This window comes from Garra rufa, chromosome 14 (assembly GCF_049309525.1).
Source record: "Garra rufa chromosome 14, GarRuf1.0, whole genome shotgun sequence".
In the NCBI taxonomy this organism is placed as follows: Eukaryota; Metazoa; Chordata; class Actinopteri; order Cypriniformes; family Cyprinidae; genus Garra; species Garra rufa.
In genome coordinates, this window is record NC_133374.1 from 18,403,839 (window position 1) to 18,424,182 (window position 20,344).

The following is a 20,344-nucleotide window of genomic DNA, read 5'->3' on the forward strand; positions in this document are numbered from 1 at the left end:
TAGTAGAGACTGCAAGACCTGAATTGGGTGTGCCTAATAAGGGAGACATACAAAATGTGCAGGGCAGGGGAGGCTCCAGGACAGATTTGAAAACCCCTGTTGTAGACGATGTGAGTACTACCATCCTTCCAAGTTTCAAGTCTCTACGACTTACCGCTTGGTCTGCCCAATCAGTTTTACATTGAGATTGCTGATCCTTTGCCATTCTGACAAATACAGTAGGGTTTCAGCACTACACGCTTGAACCCTTAATGATAATTTACACTCAATACGTTATTATTGCACATGTTTTATAATGTACTACAATACTGAGGTGCACATATCTGCCACTTGCACCAAGTAGTATAAATAGCATCTAGCTAATATTATTGCAAAGAAAATACTGCTGTTCTTATACAGTGAAACTAGAATATGTCTATTTGCACTTACACTTTTGAACTTTTCATGAAAGTCTGTGGTGGCTTATATGGTGACTTATCTCTAGATGTTGTCTGGCAGCCCTCAGCAAAGAAAAAGCAGATTTCTGTTAAAGCCGCTGTCAAATGTGTTGTGATAATAATTGAAAACTTAGAAGGCTGAGATACTCATCTCCATTGGGCGCATTAAAAGTGCCAACATTTGACCTGCTGGCTTTGCGGTAGAGATGAAAAGCTCATTAAATCCTGCATGGTGATGTGGGGTTCAGCAGTCAAAGGGAGAATGAAAACAGTGGAGCCTCACCAAACCCCAGTAATAGAAGGTGAGTGTCCTTATTTCAGCAGAGCGAGCAGGATCATGTGAATGGTCCAGGTACAAGACAGCAGGGAGTAGAGACCTGACAGCTTAGGTGACACTTTTCGAGTAATGCCAACCAAATGGGCAAAATCATTTTGTGTGGCACTGCTGAGATTGGTTCTTCATGATTAATCCCTTGTGGTTTGTATTCATTTGTAAGTCGCATCTGCTAAATGAATCAATATGAAATGAAATTGTTTAAGTGATTACAGTTGGATTTCTTTGTTGTGTTTGTTTCAGTGCGCTTTGATTTTAAGCCTTCTGAATGCAGCAGTGAGCTCACTAAGCCTGGTTGTGTGAATTACTAGATTTACATTACTTATTATGCAAAGTGATTTAATACTTTGAGTAAAGAGGCAATTTGCCAAGCTATAAAGCATCAAAAATCTCCATCGCTATATGTTCACTCACAATGACGCAGATCTATAATTATTAAATCATGGCCAATTTAATATGATTGGGAGAGGATAACTTTCGTTTGACTTGCGCTGATTTGTAATTTGCATTATTGCCGCTATCTGTCATTAGATTAGAAAGTTATTAACTTTAGATTTAAACAGCCCAAGGCTTCAATGATTATTAGAACAAGTTGTTCCAAAAGGCCCAGATTATTGTGACTATGCTTCGTGAGCACGTCATTAGTTGGAAATAATTTGGAGAAGGTGATTTTTATGCTGTCAGTACTAATGATTTGTGCGAAGTTGGGTAATATAGTAGCTGTCATAATTCGCTGGGAGAACCATCTTGTGTGAAAGACAGAATATAATTTAGATCTTTGCCGTTTGCTCCTCGCTGTCATCTTCACAGCAACAAAAAGAAGTTACACCACCTGCCTTACTAGCATAACACAGAGCTGACAAGTATTCTGTCTTCAGCCATTGGATTTTGACGTTGAAAAGAGTTTTTCTAGGAAGAGTTTTTGTTTAAAGCTCTCTTAAAGATAAGCCTGAGACACCTCACAGTGCTTTTCAATACCAACAACTGAATGAGTGTAGAATTAAAATAGAATTATATATATAGTTGAAGTCAATGCAGAATCTTCAAAATGTTAATTATTTTACCAAAATAAGAGGGATCATACAAAATGCATGTTATTTTTTATTTAGTACTGATCTGAGTAAGTTATTTCACATAAAAGACATTTACATATAGTCCACAAGAAAAAATAATAGTTAAATGTATAAAAATGACCCTGTTCAAAAGTTTACATACACTTGATTCTTAATACCGTATTGTTACCTGAATGATCCACAGCTGTTTTTTTTTTTTTTGTGATAGTTGTTCCTGAGTCCCTTGTTTGTCTTGAACAGGTAAACTGCCCGCTGTCTTGAGAAAAAAAAATTCAGCATTTTTGAACCCTTTCCAACAATGACTGTATGATTTTGAGATCCATCTTTTCACATTGAGGACAACTGAGGGACATATATGCAACTATTACAGAAGGTTCAAACGCTCACTGATGCTCCAGAAGGAAACATGATGCTTTTTGAATTTAAAGATCAGGGTTTGGTCAAATAAGAAATATGTACACATCTTATTCTATTCAAAAGTTTACACCCCTGGCTCTGAATGCATCGTGTTTCCTAATGAAGCATCAGTAAACATTCAAACCTTCTGTAATTGTTGCATATGAGTCACTCAGTTGTCCTCAGGGTGAAAAGATTGATCTCAAAATCATACCGTCATTGTTGGAAAGGGTTCAAATACACAAAAATGCTGAAAAACCAAAGAATTTGTTGAAACTTTTTTCTAAAGAACTGTTCAGAACAAAAAAAGGACTTATATGTCCTTACTACCTTTCTGGGCCTTGAACGTGTCAGTTGCATTGCGGTCTATGCAGGGTTAGAAAGCTCTCAAATTTCATCAAAAATATCGTAATTTGTGTTCTGAAGATGAATGAAGGTCTTACAGGTTTGGAACGACATGAGGGCAAGTAATTAATGACAGAATTTTCATTTTTGGGTGAACTATCCCTTTAATGTGCGTATGTGTATGTATGTCTGACTAATTTCAAGCATTTGAGCATTTGAACTTTTAGATCAAAAGGTTAGAAACAACCTTTTGAAGAGTTTTCTTAAATATGATCTGCACTCTCATTTTGATTTCTGAATCTCAGTTTTTACACTTTGAGTTCTGCATTACATTCAGTCTTAATTAAAAAACATGCTTTTTAATTAATTAATTCCCAACCGTTCCATTCCTTTGGATGCTTTCACGTCATAATATTAAATAACGCTGTCATCATGCATGTCTAATTAATTAGTCACACAATGCTCAGTAATTGCATGCAGCACTTGTGACCTTTGGTTTGATCGTATCTTTTTCATGTTCTCCCCTTAGCGACCCTCCGTAAGCTCAGCGCTTCCCACTGGCGCATGCAGAACATCGCCCAGGAATCTGTTGACAGCTCAGATGATGAGTTTTTTGATGCCCGGGGTAAGTGTCACTTATTTCCAACCCTTTGTAATAACCTGATGGCTTCAGCTCTTCAGCATCTGTGCTCTACTCTCTCTCCTTCTCTCTCTCCTTTAATGTCCATCATATGCTTTCTATTACAGGTGCCTCACATCATTATGGATGTATTCCTCTAAAGTATGCTCTAAAAAAAGCTGTAAACTTGTGTGGAATAGATTTGTAGACCTTTTTCCTGATGAACGCAAATGCTAAACTGTGGCTGTCTGTTATTTTGGACCTGATGTGATTGAAGAGTGTAGTCTGTCCTCTAAACTATCATGTACCGAGCCTTGATTTAACATTACTTTATACTTTTGCTTGTAATAGGGTTCAAATAACAAGTCTTTACAATCAACATGATGAAAACTGGCAGCCATAAGTGCTCATACAGTAAGTGTCCCTGCACCAGCGAGCCAGTCGAGGCCCATACAATAAACAGCTCAAGATTTGCGTCTTCAGCAAAATGCCACCTTTAAAAAAAATCCTAATCTAAATTGACTGGGCTTCACTTTAGCTTCCTCAGCATTGCACCTATCCATAATCTTTTCCTATAGGAAGCATTTACATTTAGCTGACGCTATTATCCAAAGCAACTTACTGTGCAGGGACAGCAAGTTTCCTACTCATCACAGCCCATTTTGTTTTCGCTAATGTGACTTAAATGGAAGCCTGTTTCCGCCACAGTTGAGAAAAAATATGATTCTGCAAGTCATAATAATGAGAAACGTTCTCATAAGTATGACTTATCTCATTTTATTGAGAAACTTTCTTGTAATGATGAGTTAAAAAGTAATAATATTCAGATAAAAATCACGTAATCATGAGAAACTTTCTTGTAATAATGACTTGTTTTCTCTTATTATGAGAATGTCAAATGATAAACAAAGTCATTACGAAAAGGTTTTTCATTAATATGAGAAACTAAGTCATTGTTATGAGAAACTAAGTAATTATCACGAGAAATTAAGTCATTATAATGAGAAATTACATCATTATTACAAAAAACTAAGTCATTATTATGAGAAATTACATCATTATTACAAGAAATTAAGTCATTATTATGAAAAACTAACATTATTACTAGAAAGTGTTTCATTATTAAGAGAAATTAACTCATTATTATGAGAAACTAAGTCAGTAGTACGAGAAACTAAGTCATTAATACAAGAAACTAAGTCATTAGTACGAGAAACTAAGTCATTATTATGAGAAATTAAGTCATTTTTATGAGAAACTAATTCAGCAAGAAATGAAGTCATTATTGCGAGAAACTTTCTCATTACGAGAAACTAAGTCATTATGAGAAATTAAGTCTTTGTTACAAGAAATTAAGTCATTATTATGAGTGTTTCTCATTATTACGAGAAAAAATAAGTCATGAAAAATTAAGTCATTATTACGATAAAATAAGTCATTATTATGAGAAATGACATTATTATTACAAGAAACTAAGTCATTATAATGAGAAATTACATCATTATTACAAAAAACTAAGTCATTATTATGAGAAACAAAGTCATTATGAAAAATTAAGTCATTATAATGAGAAACTAACATTATTACTAGAAAGTGTTTCATTATTAAGAGAAATTAACTCATTATTATGAGAAATTAAGTCATTTTTATGAGAATCTAATTCAGCAAGAAATTAAGTCATTATTGCGAGAAAGTTTCTCATTACGAGAAACTAAGTCATTATGAGAAATTAAGTCTTTGTTACAAGAAATTAAGTCATTATTACAAGAAACTAAGTTATTATTATGAGTGTTTCTCATCATTACGAGAAAAAATAAGTCATGAAAAATTAAGTCATTATTACGATAAAATAAGTCATTATTCTGAAAAGGTTTCTCATTATTACAAGAAACAAAGTCAACGAGAAATTAAGTCATTATTACGAGGAAGTTTCTCATTTTTACGAGAAACTAAGTCATTATTACGAGAAACTAAGTCATTATAATGAGAAATTACATCATTATTACAAGAAATTAAGTCATTATTATGAGAAACTAACATTATTACTAGAAATTGTTTCATTATTAAGAGAAATTAACTCATTATTATGAGAAACTAAGTCATTAATACAAGAAACTAAGTCATTAGTACGAGAAACTAAGTCATTATTATGAGAAATTAAGTCATTTTTATGAGAAACTAATTCAGCAAGAGATTAAGTCATTATTGCGAGAAAGTTTCTCATTATGGGAAACTAAGTCATTATGAGAAATTAAGTCTTTGTTACAAGAAATTAAGTGATTATTACAAGAAACTAAGTTATTATTATGAGTGTTTCTCATCATTATTACGATAAAATAAGTCATTATTCTGAAAAGGTTTCTCATTATTACAAGAAACAAAGTCAACGAGAAATTAAGTCATTATTACGAGGAAGTTTCTCATTTTTACGAGAAACTAAGTCATTATTACGAGAAATTAAGTCATTATTACGAGAAACTAAGTCATTATTATAAGTGTTTCTCATTATTACTAGAAATTGAGTCATTACTATGAGAAACTAATTCATTATTATGAGTGTTTCTCATTATTATGATAATGATACAATAAAATAAGTCATTATTCTGAGAAAGTTTCTCATTATTACAAGAAACAAAGTCAATGAGAAATTAAGTCATTATTACGAGCAACAAAGTAATTTTTACGAAAATTAAGTCATTATTACGAGAAACTAACTCACTATTAAAAGAAACTGTCATTATTATGAGAAACTAAGTCATTATTATGAGAAAGTAAGTCATTATTATGAGTGTTTCTCATTATTATGAAAAAACAAAGTGATTTTTATGAAAGATTAAGTCATTATGAGAAACTAACTCATTATTATGAGAAACCAAGTCAATGAGAAACTAAGTCAACGAGAAATTAAGTCATAATGAGAAACTAATTAATTTTTACGAAAAATTAAGTCATTATTAAGAGAAACTAACTCATTATTACGAGAAATTAAGTCAACGAGAAACTAAGTCATTATTACGAGAAACTAAGTGTAGGAATTTGTTAGCTCAAAGAATTTAAAATGATCAATATGTGTGTGTACATGTATGAGACTATGTTTCTCTCATCACATGTGCACTGTAAATCTCCACCAGGTCTTTTTGACCAGTGAATAGAATGAAATTAGTTATTTAAAACATACATTTCAGTCAGGGAAAGTAGTTTAACTCACAGGAAATCGTCACGGTTAACGCGACCTCTGAGACATACATAACAGAAACAACAATATAAGAAAAGGTAACACATTGATACGTGTACATTTCTATATAACTGTATGTGGGACTGTATGTCTGAATAAGGAAAGTGTATCTCCCTGCATTCCTGTAGGCTGTAAAGAGTCTTATCTTGATGGTGGGGGGATGAGTTGGATAGAAACCTGAGGCCTGGCTCCGGCAAATAGGTGTTAATCGCAGATCGGGGGAGAAGTTGTTTAAGGAATATAACTAGTTATTTCATGTCTGATGGGCTCCATGCACTACATAAGTCATTATTATAAGTGTTTTTTCTCATTATTACGAGAAACTAAGTCATTATTATAAGTGTTTTTTCTCAATATTACGAGAAACTAAGTCATTATTATAAGTGTTTTTTCTAATTTTTATGAGAAACTAAGTCAGTTTTAACGAAAAAATTAAGTCATAATTACGAGAAACTAAGTCATTATTATGAGTGTTTCTTATTCTTTCGAGAAACAAAGTAATTTTTACCAAAGATGAAGTCATTTTTATGATAAATTAAGTCATTATTATGAGAAACTAACTCTTTATTTCAAGCAAGTTTCTCATTGTTACGAGAAACTAAGTCATTTTTATGGAAGATTAATTCATTATTATGAGAAAGTTTGTCATTATAATGAGAAACTAAGTCAACGAGAAAGTCATTATAACAAAACTGAGTCATTATTACGAGAACGTTTCTCATTATTACGAGAAACTAAGGCATTTTAACGAGAAATTAAGTCATTATTATGAGAATACTTCTCATCATTATACAAGTTTCTCATTATAACAAGATTTTTTTCCTCTAAATATTATTACTTATTAACTCAATAAGTTTCTCAATATAATGAGATACTAAGTAGAATCATATTTATTTCTCAATTGCGGCTAAAACGGGCTTCCATATTCCATAGACTTATTTCAAACTGGATGTTTAATGAAAAAAATATGACAGAATGTTTGTATTTAGAAAACATGCACAGTTGAATCATATGGAATATGTTGAGGAACGTGTATTAGGAAAATAAACAGTAAATTAAATAGAGGTCAGTTTTCAGTCCATGTGACGTCAAATGTGAATGGAGCATGTAAATGAGCAGATAAACAGATGTGGCCAGTTTCTTGCCGTTTTTTTTCCTTCTCAAATCTGTGGCAGTCAGGTCCCAGCACAGCTGCTAACATTTGGTCATTGAATGGAGGTGTGACTAAAACATGGGATTTTCCATTAGAAGTGCGAACTAGATCACATCGCCTCTTGACTCACTTCTCCAAATGAGTAACTTTGATTGTTTTGGTGTTCAAGATGAAATTATTCTGCTCTATAATTTATTCCCAGTCTCTATGAGCTCTGTCTCCCCCACATTAGTAAAAACCTATGAGTGGGTTGTAGCAGTGTATAATGTAATCAGTATCCTGCATGTTTCCACATCTAACTTTCATGAGACACATTTCTCATTCATTCTTAATGAGCCCCCCGTTTTACCACACAACACAGAACCTCAATTAAAGTCCAGATGTTACAGCGGGATGGAATGGGGAACATGCCAGATAGTTCCCCAATGTGTTTTTGGCTGTTTTTTTTTTTATTTTTTATTATTATACTCCATCATTAGGCTTCGTTTAGATGAACTTGCATTTGTGTTAAATGCACTACAGTTTTTTTTCTCAGTTTAGAGAAGAGTTAGCATGACCAGTAATAGAAAAATAAAAGGGAGATATCATGATGCTCAATATAGGAGCTGTCTAAATAAATGTTTTGTATTGGCATTACTCTTGAATGATTATAAGACAGGGTTTGTTTATTCTAGAACACTATGGTTTCACTGTTGCCCACGCAGAAAATAACTGCCCAAGCGCATTACCAAGATGACCACTGACTGAAATGACTTGCCTTAAAGGGACTTTGAAGAAATGTTATTATACTGTCACAGTGCATTATAGGGAATATGCTGAGAGGATAACCAAGGCTGGAGGCACAGAGGGACCAACACTAAGTTGTTTACCAAGGACTATGACAGTGATTGCCAAACTTTTCAGAGAATACAATATGTTCTTATCTTTCTAAATATATTTAAACTCTCATTTTGTGTATTAGGAATGAATTAGATATAATTTAGTTATAAATAAAAATGTTTTTTTTTGCTTACTTCCTTTTAGTGTGATGGATGGATCAATTTAAATTCAATTACTGTTCAAAAGATTGGGTTCCTTTTTTTTTGAAAAACTATTTCATTCTGTAAGGACATTAAAATTGAGTAGCAGTGGATACATTTATAATGTTACAAAATATTTCTATTTCAAATAAATGTTGTTCTTTTGAGCTTTCTATTCATAAGATAATCCTGAAAAACAATGTTTAAACAAAAACATGAAACCGTTTTCAACAGTGAGAATGAGAAATGTTTCTTAAGGCCGAAAATCAGCATTTTAGAATGATTTCTGAAGGATCAGGTGACACTGAAGACTAAGTAATGATGCTGAAAATTCAGCTTTGCCATCACAGAATAAATTACATTTTAAAATATATTAAAATAGAATTTTTTATTTTAAATTGTAATAAATATTTCACAATATTACTGTTTTTTACTGTATTTTTAATTAAGTAAATGCAGCCTTTGTGAGCATGAGAGATGCCTTTTTAAGGATTTTTTTTTTTTTACAAAAATGAAAACTCTGTCATTAATTACTCACCCTCATGTCGTTCCAAACAAGACCTTCGTTTATCTTCGGAGCACAAATTAAGATTTTTTTTATGAAATCCGAGGGTTTTCTGACCCTGCATATAGTCTGCAACACAACTACCAAATTCAAGGCTCAGGAATGTAGTAAGGACATTGTTAAAATAGTCATTGTGACATCAGTAGTTCAACAGTAATTTTATGAAGCTCCGAGAATATTTTTTGTGCACAAAGAAAACAAAAATGTATTTCTTTATACATTAGTTGCTTGTCGCTGGAATCTTGTCACGTAGCGTGTAGTTAGGACACGTTGTTACATTTTAGACACATGGTTGATTTTTGCTCAGTTTTGTTGACAAATAGTTCCAGTCAAAGCCACAGAACTGTTGTGTGTCTCCGAGCAACACAACAGTGTTTCGTTACTAAATGAACCAGTGAGTAACTTGGGTTACCCATTTCACTTGCCTCAATTCTGCATGAATTAGCAATATGAACAAATCGGTTGAATTAATGACTAAATGACTCACTCATTAAAACCTTCATTTGCCGCCACCTACTGGTGGTTCGGTTTTATATTTAAAAGTATTATTGCATTTTTTCCCTAACATTTCTTATTTGTATGTTTAAAAGATATTTAAAACATTAATCTTATTAAATGATTTGTGACCCTGAACCACAAAACCAGTTGTAAGGGCCATTTTTTCTAAATTAAGATTGAAAAAATAAGATTTCCATTGATGTATGATTTGTCAGTATTTGGCCGAGATACAACTATTTGAAAATCTGGATTCTGAGGGTGCAAAACAAATAAAAAAATATTGAGAAAATTACCTTTAAAGTTGTCCAAATGAAGTTCTTAGTTCTTAGTTCTTAGCGATGCATATTAGTAATCAGAAATTAAGTTTTGATTTATTTACGGTAGGAAATTTACAAAATATCTTCATGGAACATGATCTGTACTTATATCCTAATGTTTTTTTGGCATAATAGAAAAATAATTTTGACACATATAAAGTATTTTTGCCTGTTGCTACAAATATACCTGTGCTACTTAAGACTGGTTTTGTGGTCCAGGGTCACATTTATATCAGTTTCATCAAACAGTCTGTGTAAATCTAATGCTATTTCTGTCACTTCCAGCTTCCGTTTTCCTCTGCAGTGGAAATAAAAAATGAAAAGTTTTTTGATACTGATTTAATTTGAATAGTAACTCTACAGTTTCTTGTTATTATAACCAAATTAATTGATGCAGTGTAAGAATTTGATGTGAAAGATGACACATTTAATGAGGTTAGGGAAAAAAAATAAAGTGGGAAATGACATCTGTTTTGTATATACAGCAACTCCTTTTCAGTTAATTGTTATTTCTACCTCTTTGCAATCACAGTCCACTTTTTTGAGAGCTGTTTAAGTGAGAGAACATCTCTAACTTTTAATTGGGAGAATTGTAATGTTTAATAATTTCTTTTGTTTAGTTAAAAAATGTATAAACAATATCGTTCAGCAAGAAACAATATCGGCAGGTCACACTTTACAAAAAAAACGGAATTTGAAAGGAAAATTGCAGTCGGTGCATCTCTAGATATTTTTGATGAAACCCTTTGAGCTTTCGGACCCTCCATACAGCAAGGGTGCTACCACGTTCAAGGTCCAGAAAGGTACCAAGAACAACGACAAAATAGTCCATGCGACATCAGTGGTTCAACCGTAATTTTATAATGCTAAGAGAATACTTTTTGTGTGCAAAAAAAATCGAAAACAACTTTATTCAACAATTCTCACCTATAGCGCCATTTTGGAGAGTACCAAGCATGTGCGCTGTTCCAAAGATGAACAAATTATTTTTGTATTATTTTTTTGGTGAACTACTGTATCCCTTTAAACTTGTCATGATTCAAATCATTGTCGATAATTGTCTCCACAGCAGACTTGTTTTGACCTGTGAGGACTCTTTCAGAAATGACAAAAGAAATGTTGTGCTCATAAATGTTGTTTTCTAGTGGCTGAGTGTTTGCTTAGCAATCACTTTTGTCAGGAGAGTCACAGTCAAGTGTTTTGGCTCGGGCTTGGAGTGCGAACTTAATGGCTTTTTGTGTGAGCGACACTGCAGAGGTGTGTTTGTGAAATCACAGGGGTTGTGTGTGTGAATGTACGTCTCTGTGGGTCTGTGTGGATACTGTGGCTGTTGTTGACTCCTCTTCACTGACCTGTGAGATTGACCCCTGTCAGTCAGCGCACACTACAGATGATCAGAGCACAGAGTGGCGGGGAAATTGAGGCTCATCACGGTTCCAGCTTTGTCAGCCTGCCTTCACCTCCGTGACACATGAGCCCCTTTTCACGCGTGTCAGACTCTCACTTGCCCTGTCCATGCCTCTCATATCCGCTGGGTTGATCTCCTTTAAGTCGCATCATGGAGAGAATGCAACTTGAGGCGGGTAACCATGTAAAACAACTTTTAATAGGAAATACTTCAACGCTGTGCTGGTTAAGTGTTGTCATGGGGTCCTTAAGGACAAAACTGTTTTGATTATGAATGAGTGCATTCAGAATCATTTTTAACTGACACGTTGGCAAATGTCTAAGGAGGTTAATTCAGGTTTGTTATTGGAGCGTGTGCATTTGAGTAATGAGATTTGTCAGAGTGTGCTTAAACAGACCCCATTTGTACAGCCTGGAATAAGATCGGACTCGTTTAAAATGGCAAATTTCAGCTGGAGACAGATTGCTGTATGCATTCGCAGTCATTCATTCTGACTCTTAATACTAATTGATTAGCATTACCTACACAGGCTTTGCATTTTGAGCTGAAGTGTTTTTGTGTTGCATTGATTGTTCTTTGTAGTCGGATAGCCCTGGGCCCTTTGCATGCAAGATTCATCTGCACTGACAAATCAACTAAGAAATTGGCTATTTATAAGTTCTAGGCATAGCTCAAAATCGTGTTACCTTAAATTTTAATATAAAGACCCGTTAATTGAAAATAGCGTCCTAGCAGTGAGACTTTTTATGATTTTATGAATATCATTAGCCATCTGTGAGTTGACAGCTTGTCTTTTATTTTAATTTAGACTATGTAATTGCATATATAATGGTCTGTTGAATGTTAAATTGTGGCATAGACTCATGTCCAGGTTTTTATCCTCATTACAAAACAGTGTCACATCCAATCACACAAGGAAAAGCCATTTCTTCTCAGTATTTGTGTTGCAGTTTTAAACCCCAGTGTTTGGAAGAAGGTCAAGGCGTGTGATTTTCATAACCAAATATGGGCCTCCATTTAAAAGATTTTCCAGGAAAAGCCTGTTTTCCTGAAACTGTGTCAGACAGACAACGCTGTCTTATGTTCTTTGCCTCTTGACAGCCACAGGCATCTATGGTCATATCCTTGTTATGGAAAAAAGTCTCAGTCGGGCAAAATATGTGAAAAATGATTGCTTGTTTTCCTACTTTTAACTTTTAATGAAGCTGACTATAGGTTTGCATTTTATTTCAATATTTAAGTGAATGGGGACTGCACTCTAAAAAACACTGGGCTAAAAAAGGCTCAAATTGTTTTTTTTTTTAACCCTAGGACTGGGTGAATATAGGACAGAACACATTTTGGGTTAATTTAATTCAGCTAACTGGTTGATTCATTTTTACTATAGTAATAGCTTATAAATTAAATCTTCTAAACTTTGGTAAAATTCTCCACACAACCACAGGTTTGCATGATAACTTACTGTATTTACTATTGGGTATTAACTTACTGGGTAAATATTGGACAGAACACATGATGGATTATTTTGACCCAGCTGGTTGGGTTAAATGTTTTTATCCAACATGGTAATGTTTTATTTAAGGGTATGTTCACACTTGTAGCTCGGTTTGTTTGGTTCATTTGGTCTGGACCAAAAAGGAAATTGATACATTTGGTCCTGGTCCGCTGAGCGTTCACACTGCCATTTTTGACAGCGAACCTAAAGATACGGAAACTAAAGGTATAGTGATATGTTCACAAACTGATTGGTCAGGTTGAATGATGTAAATTTCGTGACTGAACTCAAGGAACACTCCAAACAAAAGGAAATGGTGCATTCGCATTCGAGCGGTGCTGCGGGTGTAGGACATCAAAGTAACGTTACCCATTCAGTGAACGGTCTGCTGATCCGCCGCTTTATGTGGAATACACTTAATGCTGTCTGCTGAGCTAAGCCCACTCATTTTGCGCGCATATGATTTTATTGTCACCACCTGCAAACTCACAAAGAGCTCATAAAAGGCACTTTACTTCCTTGTTGCTCCACATTGGCCCTCTGCTCATTTTGCTTTGGATACAGCGCTTGTTCCCTTTGTGAAATCAGGTCTCATAGCATCACATCTTGTCATTACTTCCTGTTTTCGGTTCGTTTAGAAGTATTTGGTCCATGTTGCGTCCATATTTAATTCAAACCGCACTGAGTTTGTTTGGTAGCAGACTGAGACCCATCTTTATAGCGGTCTCAGTCCGCTTGTTTGGTGTGCACCAGGGTTTGGATGGCAGCGTTCATACTTACTTAAATGAAAGATGCCGTGACTGACTCCATAACCTGCCCATAAACAAACAGTAGTGAGATTATATAACATATTTTAACATATTAACAAAAAAATATTGGACAGGACACAGGATTGGTTATTTTGGCCCAGCTGGTTTGGCTACATATTTAACATACAGGGTTGTTTCATTTAAGGGTGTGTTCCCACTTGTAGTTTGGTTTGTTTGGTTCATTTGGTCCGGACCAAAAAGGAAAATGATACATTTGGTCCTGGTCCGCTTAGCGTTCACACTGGCGTTTTTGACAGCGAACCTAAAGATACCAAACCTAAACAACACTCCAAAAAAAGGAAAAGGTGCGTTTGACTTAAAGTGGCACTGCAGGTGTATGACATCAAAGTAACGTTACCTATCCACTGATCACCGCTTTAAGCCAATTACATGAAATGCCGTCTGCTGGACTAAGCACGCTCATTGTTGTCACCTCCACGTTGCTCCACGTTTGCCCTCTGCTCGTTTTGTTTTGGATACACCATGAAATCATGTCTTATAGTGTCGCATCTTGTCATTACTTCCTGTATTTGGTTCGTTTAGAAGTATTTGGTCTGTGTTGCGTCCATATTTCATTCGAACCGCACCAGAGTTTGTTTGGAAGTGGATCGAGACTCATCTCTTTAGCGGTCTCAATCCGCTTGTTTGGTGTGCACCAGGGTTCGGATAGCAGCGTTCATACTTACTCAAATGAAACGCACTAACAGAGCAATCGCACCAGAATTTTAATCAAACCAAACATGACAGGTGTGAACACACCCTGAGTCAACTATTGTTTAAAAATTATATTGCTGACTTCAAAATAGGCTGGAAATTGAAAAATCACACACAGAATTATAAAGGCAACAGCAGTTATCAAAAGATGAACATTTATTATTAGGCAAGAACACCCATGGACAAAAATATTAGACTCATTTAATTTATTTAGGTGAGTACAGCCTAGTTTACAATATTAAACACATTTAAACTCGTTCAACAAACATTTTAGAAGTAGAAAATGTAACATTTATTTTAATTTAAGTGTATTCAACTTGCTGGAATCGGAGCCGGTGTTGGGTTTCTGTTCGCCAGGGGAACTCCATAACCTGCCCATAAACAAACAGTAGTGAGATTAGAGAATGTATTTTAACATCAAATTAAATTAAATTTAGTACTATAACTCTAACGAATAAAATCAGTTTATGTTATATGCAAGGCAAAAGGCATTTCCATCATCAAATTTTGAAAACTGCAGATGCAGCTGACTCACATTTCGTCCTTGTATGCATAAAATTGCATAAAATAATATAATTTACAGCACAGTAAAGGCTTCATAAACAAAATAAAATGTGTACAAACCTCTCTACTGTAGAGGACTCAAAAAACCCACGGTCTGACTGTAACTCAAGATCTAGGTTGTTTCGTCAGAGACAAGCTTAACCGAGTGGTTGGGTAGAAAAAATAGCCCAGCATTAAAAATGATCCAGCACCTTAGTTACAGAAAAACAACCCAGCATCTGTGTAAAAAATACTAAAAAAATAACCCAATAAAAAATCCCCCCCCCCCCCCCCAAAAAAAAAAAAAACTAAAAATAACCCAAGAAAATGACCTAACAAGCTAAACCCTGCATTTGGGTAAAAAAATAAAATATGTTTGACCCAGGAGCTTGGTTACACCAAAACTACTTAAACACTGAAAAAATAACCCCAAAAAATGACCCAAAACGCTCAACCCAGCATTTTGGTTAAAAAAATAACCCAGGATATTTGTGTGAGAATGTCATTTTGCCTAACATTTCCTGTTGTGTCCCAATGAAAAAAGAAACTCATACAGGTTTGAAACAATATGATCTTGCTTTGAAAGTACACGTAAATGTAATTTACTAGATGTACAGAAAAAGAAAATACACTCCTGGCTGGCTTGTGTTGCAAATTTGGTTCATATACTGAAGGTGTTCGTTGGAGAGAACTGAAAATAGGAACAGCTGAAATCCACAAGTATTTGACCATCATTCAGCCCACATGGACATGTCCTTTGACTCCTATCTTTGTCTGTATTTAAGAGTAAAAGAAGAGTTGAAAAATGTTAATGGATGAGCTCTGGGCCTCCATGAACTCATTACCTGAAGGTCTTTCTAGTATTCATGAAATTTACTTTGATTCTTTTTTAAATCTCTTTAACCTCCAATCAAAATGTTTCCCTGCCTTTATGCTCTTTGCTTGTCTTTCTTCTTTTATTCCTTTCATGCACTTTTTTCCTCAAAAGTATTTTGAGTTATTCACTCAGGGATTTATTTATACATCTTCATTAGTCATGTTTGTTTAGTGAGGCCGACTAATTAATGTAGATTTTTAAAACCTTTTTTAACATTAGTTTTAATATGTGCTTTAAAATTGAATCAAGAGACACAACTTCTCAGAGAGTGATTTAGCTTGCTGGCAGTGTTTGCACTAACTGTTAGACTGTCAGCCGAATAAATTCTCTGAGAAGTTGTTTCTTCATTTCCTAAATTCATTCTCTTTAAAGCACTGCAGCTACAGGCGTCAAACACAGCTTGTTTAACAAACACTCCGCCTTCAACAATGCATTTCAGGACAATTATGGTCGGACTTCAGATCTCCTGCTGTGTGCAGCGTTCCAGTTGTTATGCAATTCAGCTATGTGTTTTGAAGTCTATAATAATTTTGTATAATAAAAAGAGAATTTATTTGCTGAATATCTCTGTCAGTTAGTCTACAAACGTGCTGCACGTTGTTCTGTGACCTTTTTAAATCGTTCATCTGTGTACAAATTCAGATTTGGTTGTCATTTTTCTTGACTAAATTACTTTTGTAACTTTAATAAGAAGAAATATATATTTAATTTACACAGGGAATAATATTTATTTGTTCTATTGTAGTTTTTGTGTCGTGTTGCTTGCAATATGTTTCTTATTCTTATTTATTCGCTAACTGTTTACTTGTTTTTTTTAGGCTAGTTGTAGTTTTTTGTGATATTGACACTGGTGACAAGAATTATGAAATATTTATGGTATCAAAAATGTTGATAATAAATAAATAAAATGACTCATATCGTCCACCCCTAGTTTAAAGTTACTTCTGTATGTTTTGACTTTTATATTCTTACTATGCCGAAGCTAAAGCAAGTATAATAAGAGCCTTTTTTATTTGTAATATTATTTATTTTATTTATTGTAATTCTATTGTAAATGTAATATAAGTATTATATTTTATTATAAATAAAAGTGTTTTATTGTCTTAACCATTTATCCTTTTCTGCCCTGCATTAATGTTGGATATGGGCCATTCTACAGAATTGGTTTAAATACATAGTTTGAAACATCTTGAAAAATGTTTTTTATTCCACAATTTTTGTATGCATACAAATTTTGTAGTATCCAAGGTACACATTTCTAGTAATTGTGTAATTAATTCTCATATTGTATTTTCAGGAAGTTTTGAAATATTTGTCCTCTCCTCAAATTTGTCACTACCAAAACATAGTAATATATAATTTAATAAGAAGGGTTATATTGACCTATTAAGATTTTGCTTACTTTTATTTTGCTTTATTTTTTTTTATTTTGATAAAGTTTTCTGAGGTAAATCAATAACTATTACAATTTTAACAATATTTCAAGCGTGATTTATGAGATTTGTTGTATTTTGAGTCCACATTTTCTTTGTAAAAGGCAAAATGTTGACCATACTGATTTTAAACTTAAGGATTCATTAGTTTTATTCTGCATTGAAACAAACACTATCATATTGTCTTAGTTGATAATTCAGGATACTTTATTTTTGACAAAACATCCCATGTTTTGGTCGTGACTGCACATTTTCGGTAGTGACAATAATGTTTTGGTAGCGACCTCATCACATTACAGAATACTAAAACACTACTAAACTACCGAAACTTAGCTCAAAGATGCACATGGCTAGCTAGCACAATTCTAAACAATTCTACACATATGAAAATTAAATGTTATGGAATAACTCCCAAAGAAGTGGTGTTCGTGTAGTAACATTCTTTAAAGCTACACACAGATTTTTCATACTTGTGAACACATTTACCTCAAAGTAATTGGGCCTATCTACTCACCACGTAGCTATGAGAGAGAATGACACATATATATTTCCTGAGCATAAATGTAGGCGTGTAGTTAAAATCAATCTCAGCCAATGGACTAAAACATACACTGTTTCGGTAGTGACATGAAAATGCAGGACACATTTTTTTTACATAAAGCTTCATAATTTACAAAGAAAATCTAAAATAATTAGGGGTGGGCATAGATTATTTTTTTTAATCTAGATTAATCTAGATTTAATCTTGGAATTAATCTCGATTAATCTAGATTAAAATGGCTAATTTGAATTCTGCTGAAGGCATTCAGAATATGTGTGCTACCCAAATAATGACTAAAAGTAAGGCTTCGAGAACGGGCCAGGTGGCGCATTAGATCAGGCGCTCATCATTTCCAAAATGCATCACAAACTGCTTGACAATTGCATTTACAACATAATTACCTATACAAACTTGTGTAACCAAGTACTTCTGCGCAAAAGGCTGTACGACGTGCGCGTTGCCGTTAAATACACAGACGTGCACGGGCATGGATTTCTGCGTGCATAGTCTTCCATTAAACTGCGTTGCTTTTAGAAGCATCAATTCAGTTGTTGCATATAGTTTAATGTCTTTATTTCGGGATTATCAAAGTAAATTATAACTCAAATTTGAGATTTTACTGGGGCACAGCAGATTTTCACTGGGGCACGTGCCCCAGTAAAAAGGGTCTAGCAACGCACCTACCCTGAAGCGGCTTCATAGCTGCATCCATGTTTGCACGTCTCATTTGATGTGGTAATTTCACAGAAGTTGAAGAAGACTCGTTCTCGCCCCCTACAGTGCAATTCGACTAGGTATACGTCATCCGCGCTAAAATATCAAGGTGAAAGTCATCATATCTTGCGTAGTTTAGACCCAGCTCCCAACCCAACTTTGAGAATAGATTAACTGCGATTATTTTTTTTATCGCCCGATAAGAGTCTCACGTTAACGCAGCACGTTAACGCCGATAACGACCCACCACTAAAAATAATGTTTCAATATCATTTTCATAAATTGAAATTAAAAGGTTAGGGTTCAGGACAGCCACCTTCCAATTGAAAGTAGCCAATAAATGGTGATTTTATAATAGGGGTGGGCAGTTCACAGTATGTTTCTAACTTCCATAGGAGGTAGTATCCAATAATTCAATACACATTTTGTGAACATTTTTCATAATTGTGCAGATTACACTGAATAAATGAAATCTGCAAACTCACCATCTCAGCTCTTTCTGAGAGCATGTTCTCACATTTTTACATTGTTCTTTTTCTCTTTTTCTTCTTTCAACTCCCACTTTTTGCTGTCATCCATCCGTTGGCAGACCCTTGTGTGTTAGCAGTTTATGTGTTTTATTTACTGAAATAGGTGGTTGTCTCTCCTTCAGGAGCCGGGCTGCTGTCGTTGCTCTTCTTTGTGCTAAGCACATTTCACACTTCAGAAAGATCTATGTTCTTCCAGCTCTCTCTAAGCGCCGTTCCATTCGACACGACTCAGTAACCGCCAGTATTTGGATTATGATTTAAAACCCTTCGTTTCTCAACTCCGAGCTTCCCTCGCATTGTTTCTGTGAGCGTGCATGTGTATGTTTGTCTACCCTTGTTTGAGCCAACCTTAAAAAACAATTCAACTGACAGTCTAGTGAATAGCATGCAACAAACAGCGACCGATCGGCTCGAGTGGGTGATGCAGAATAGCAGGCCTGACGGAGCCCTGTCACAACCTCTCTTCCACACCGAAATACCGGCCCAGCAAGATCCGACACGGCGTTGGGCTTGCGGTTCGATGTCACACGCTGTGAAGCGCACAGCCGAGTTCTCCATCAAGCACTCAGGGGCTGTCTCACAAGGACCAGCGGAGTGGCTGATTGCTCGCTCTGTGCTCATTAGTCAGACATCACTTTATGGCTCAAGCTGTATTTAAAGATAATTCGATGAATCTTAATAGTCTTTGATGCACTGCTGCATTCCCTGTGATTTTTTTCGGAGCTGAAATGAGCATAGCATTATCCTGCCTATGAACTAAATGATTGATTGTCTCATTCTCATCATATACTCAATATGTGTTTGCGTGTGGTGTTTTTCAGAGGTGCTGGAGGGGAAAACGGCCATGCTTTTGGGGATGAGTCAGTGGAACTCTAATGATCTCGTTGAACAGATAGAAACCATGGGCCACATCGACCAGACACAGGGTAAGAGCTCATAAATAGAAATGTTATGCTTCCTGTTATCAAATGTACTTTCCCATAGAGATATTAAAATTCATGGTTTATGTATATGGGGCATGAAGATAGTACAAATGTTCTGCAGTGGTAAAAACAGTGTATGTGAGACTGAAGGCATGGGTCTGTCATCATTTATTCTACCTCATGTATGACATTTTTCTTATTCTGTGGAACAAAAAAGAACATATTTTGAAAACCTCTTCTTTCTGTTTTTTTGGTCATCAAAACTATGGCTCGGTTTTGAGACAATTTTCACGATTCGGTTTGTTTCTGATTCACTAGCTTGTGTGTCGATTGTTTTTTTGATTCAATTCAACATTGTTTATTTTG

General features: G+C 34.7%; 1 protein-coding gene across 1 annotated transcript in view; it reads left to right on the forward strand.

Moving 5' to 3' along the window:
• The window catches only part of pitpnm3 (PITPNM family member 3), a 121,581-nt gene that overhangs the window by 19,875 nt on the left and 81,362 nt on the right, over positions 1-20,344 (forward strand). Inside the window, exons 2-3 of the mRNA XM_073817883.1 lie at positions 3,115-3,210; positions 19,877-19,981. Of these exons, the coding sequence (XP_073673984.1) occupies positions 3,115-3,210; positions 19,877-19,981 (201 nt within the window). The remainder of the gene's footprint in view (positions 1-3,114; positions 3,211-19,876; positions 19,982-20,344) is intronic.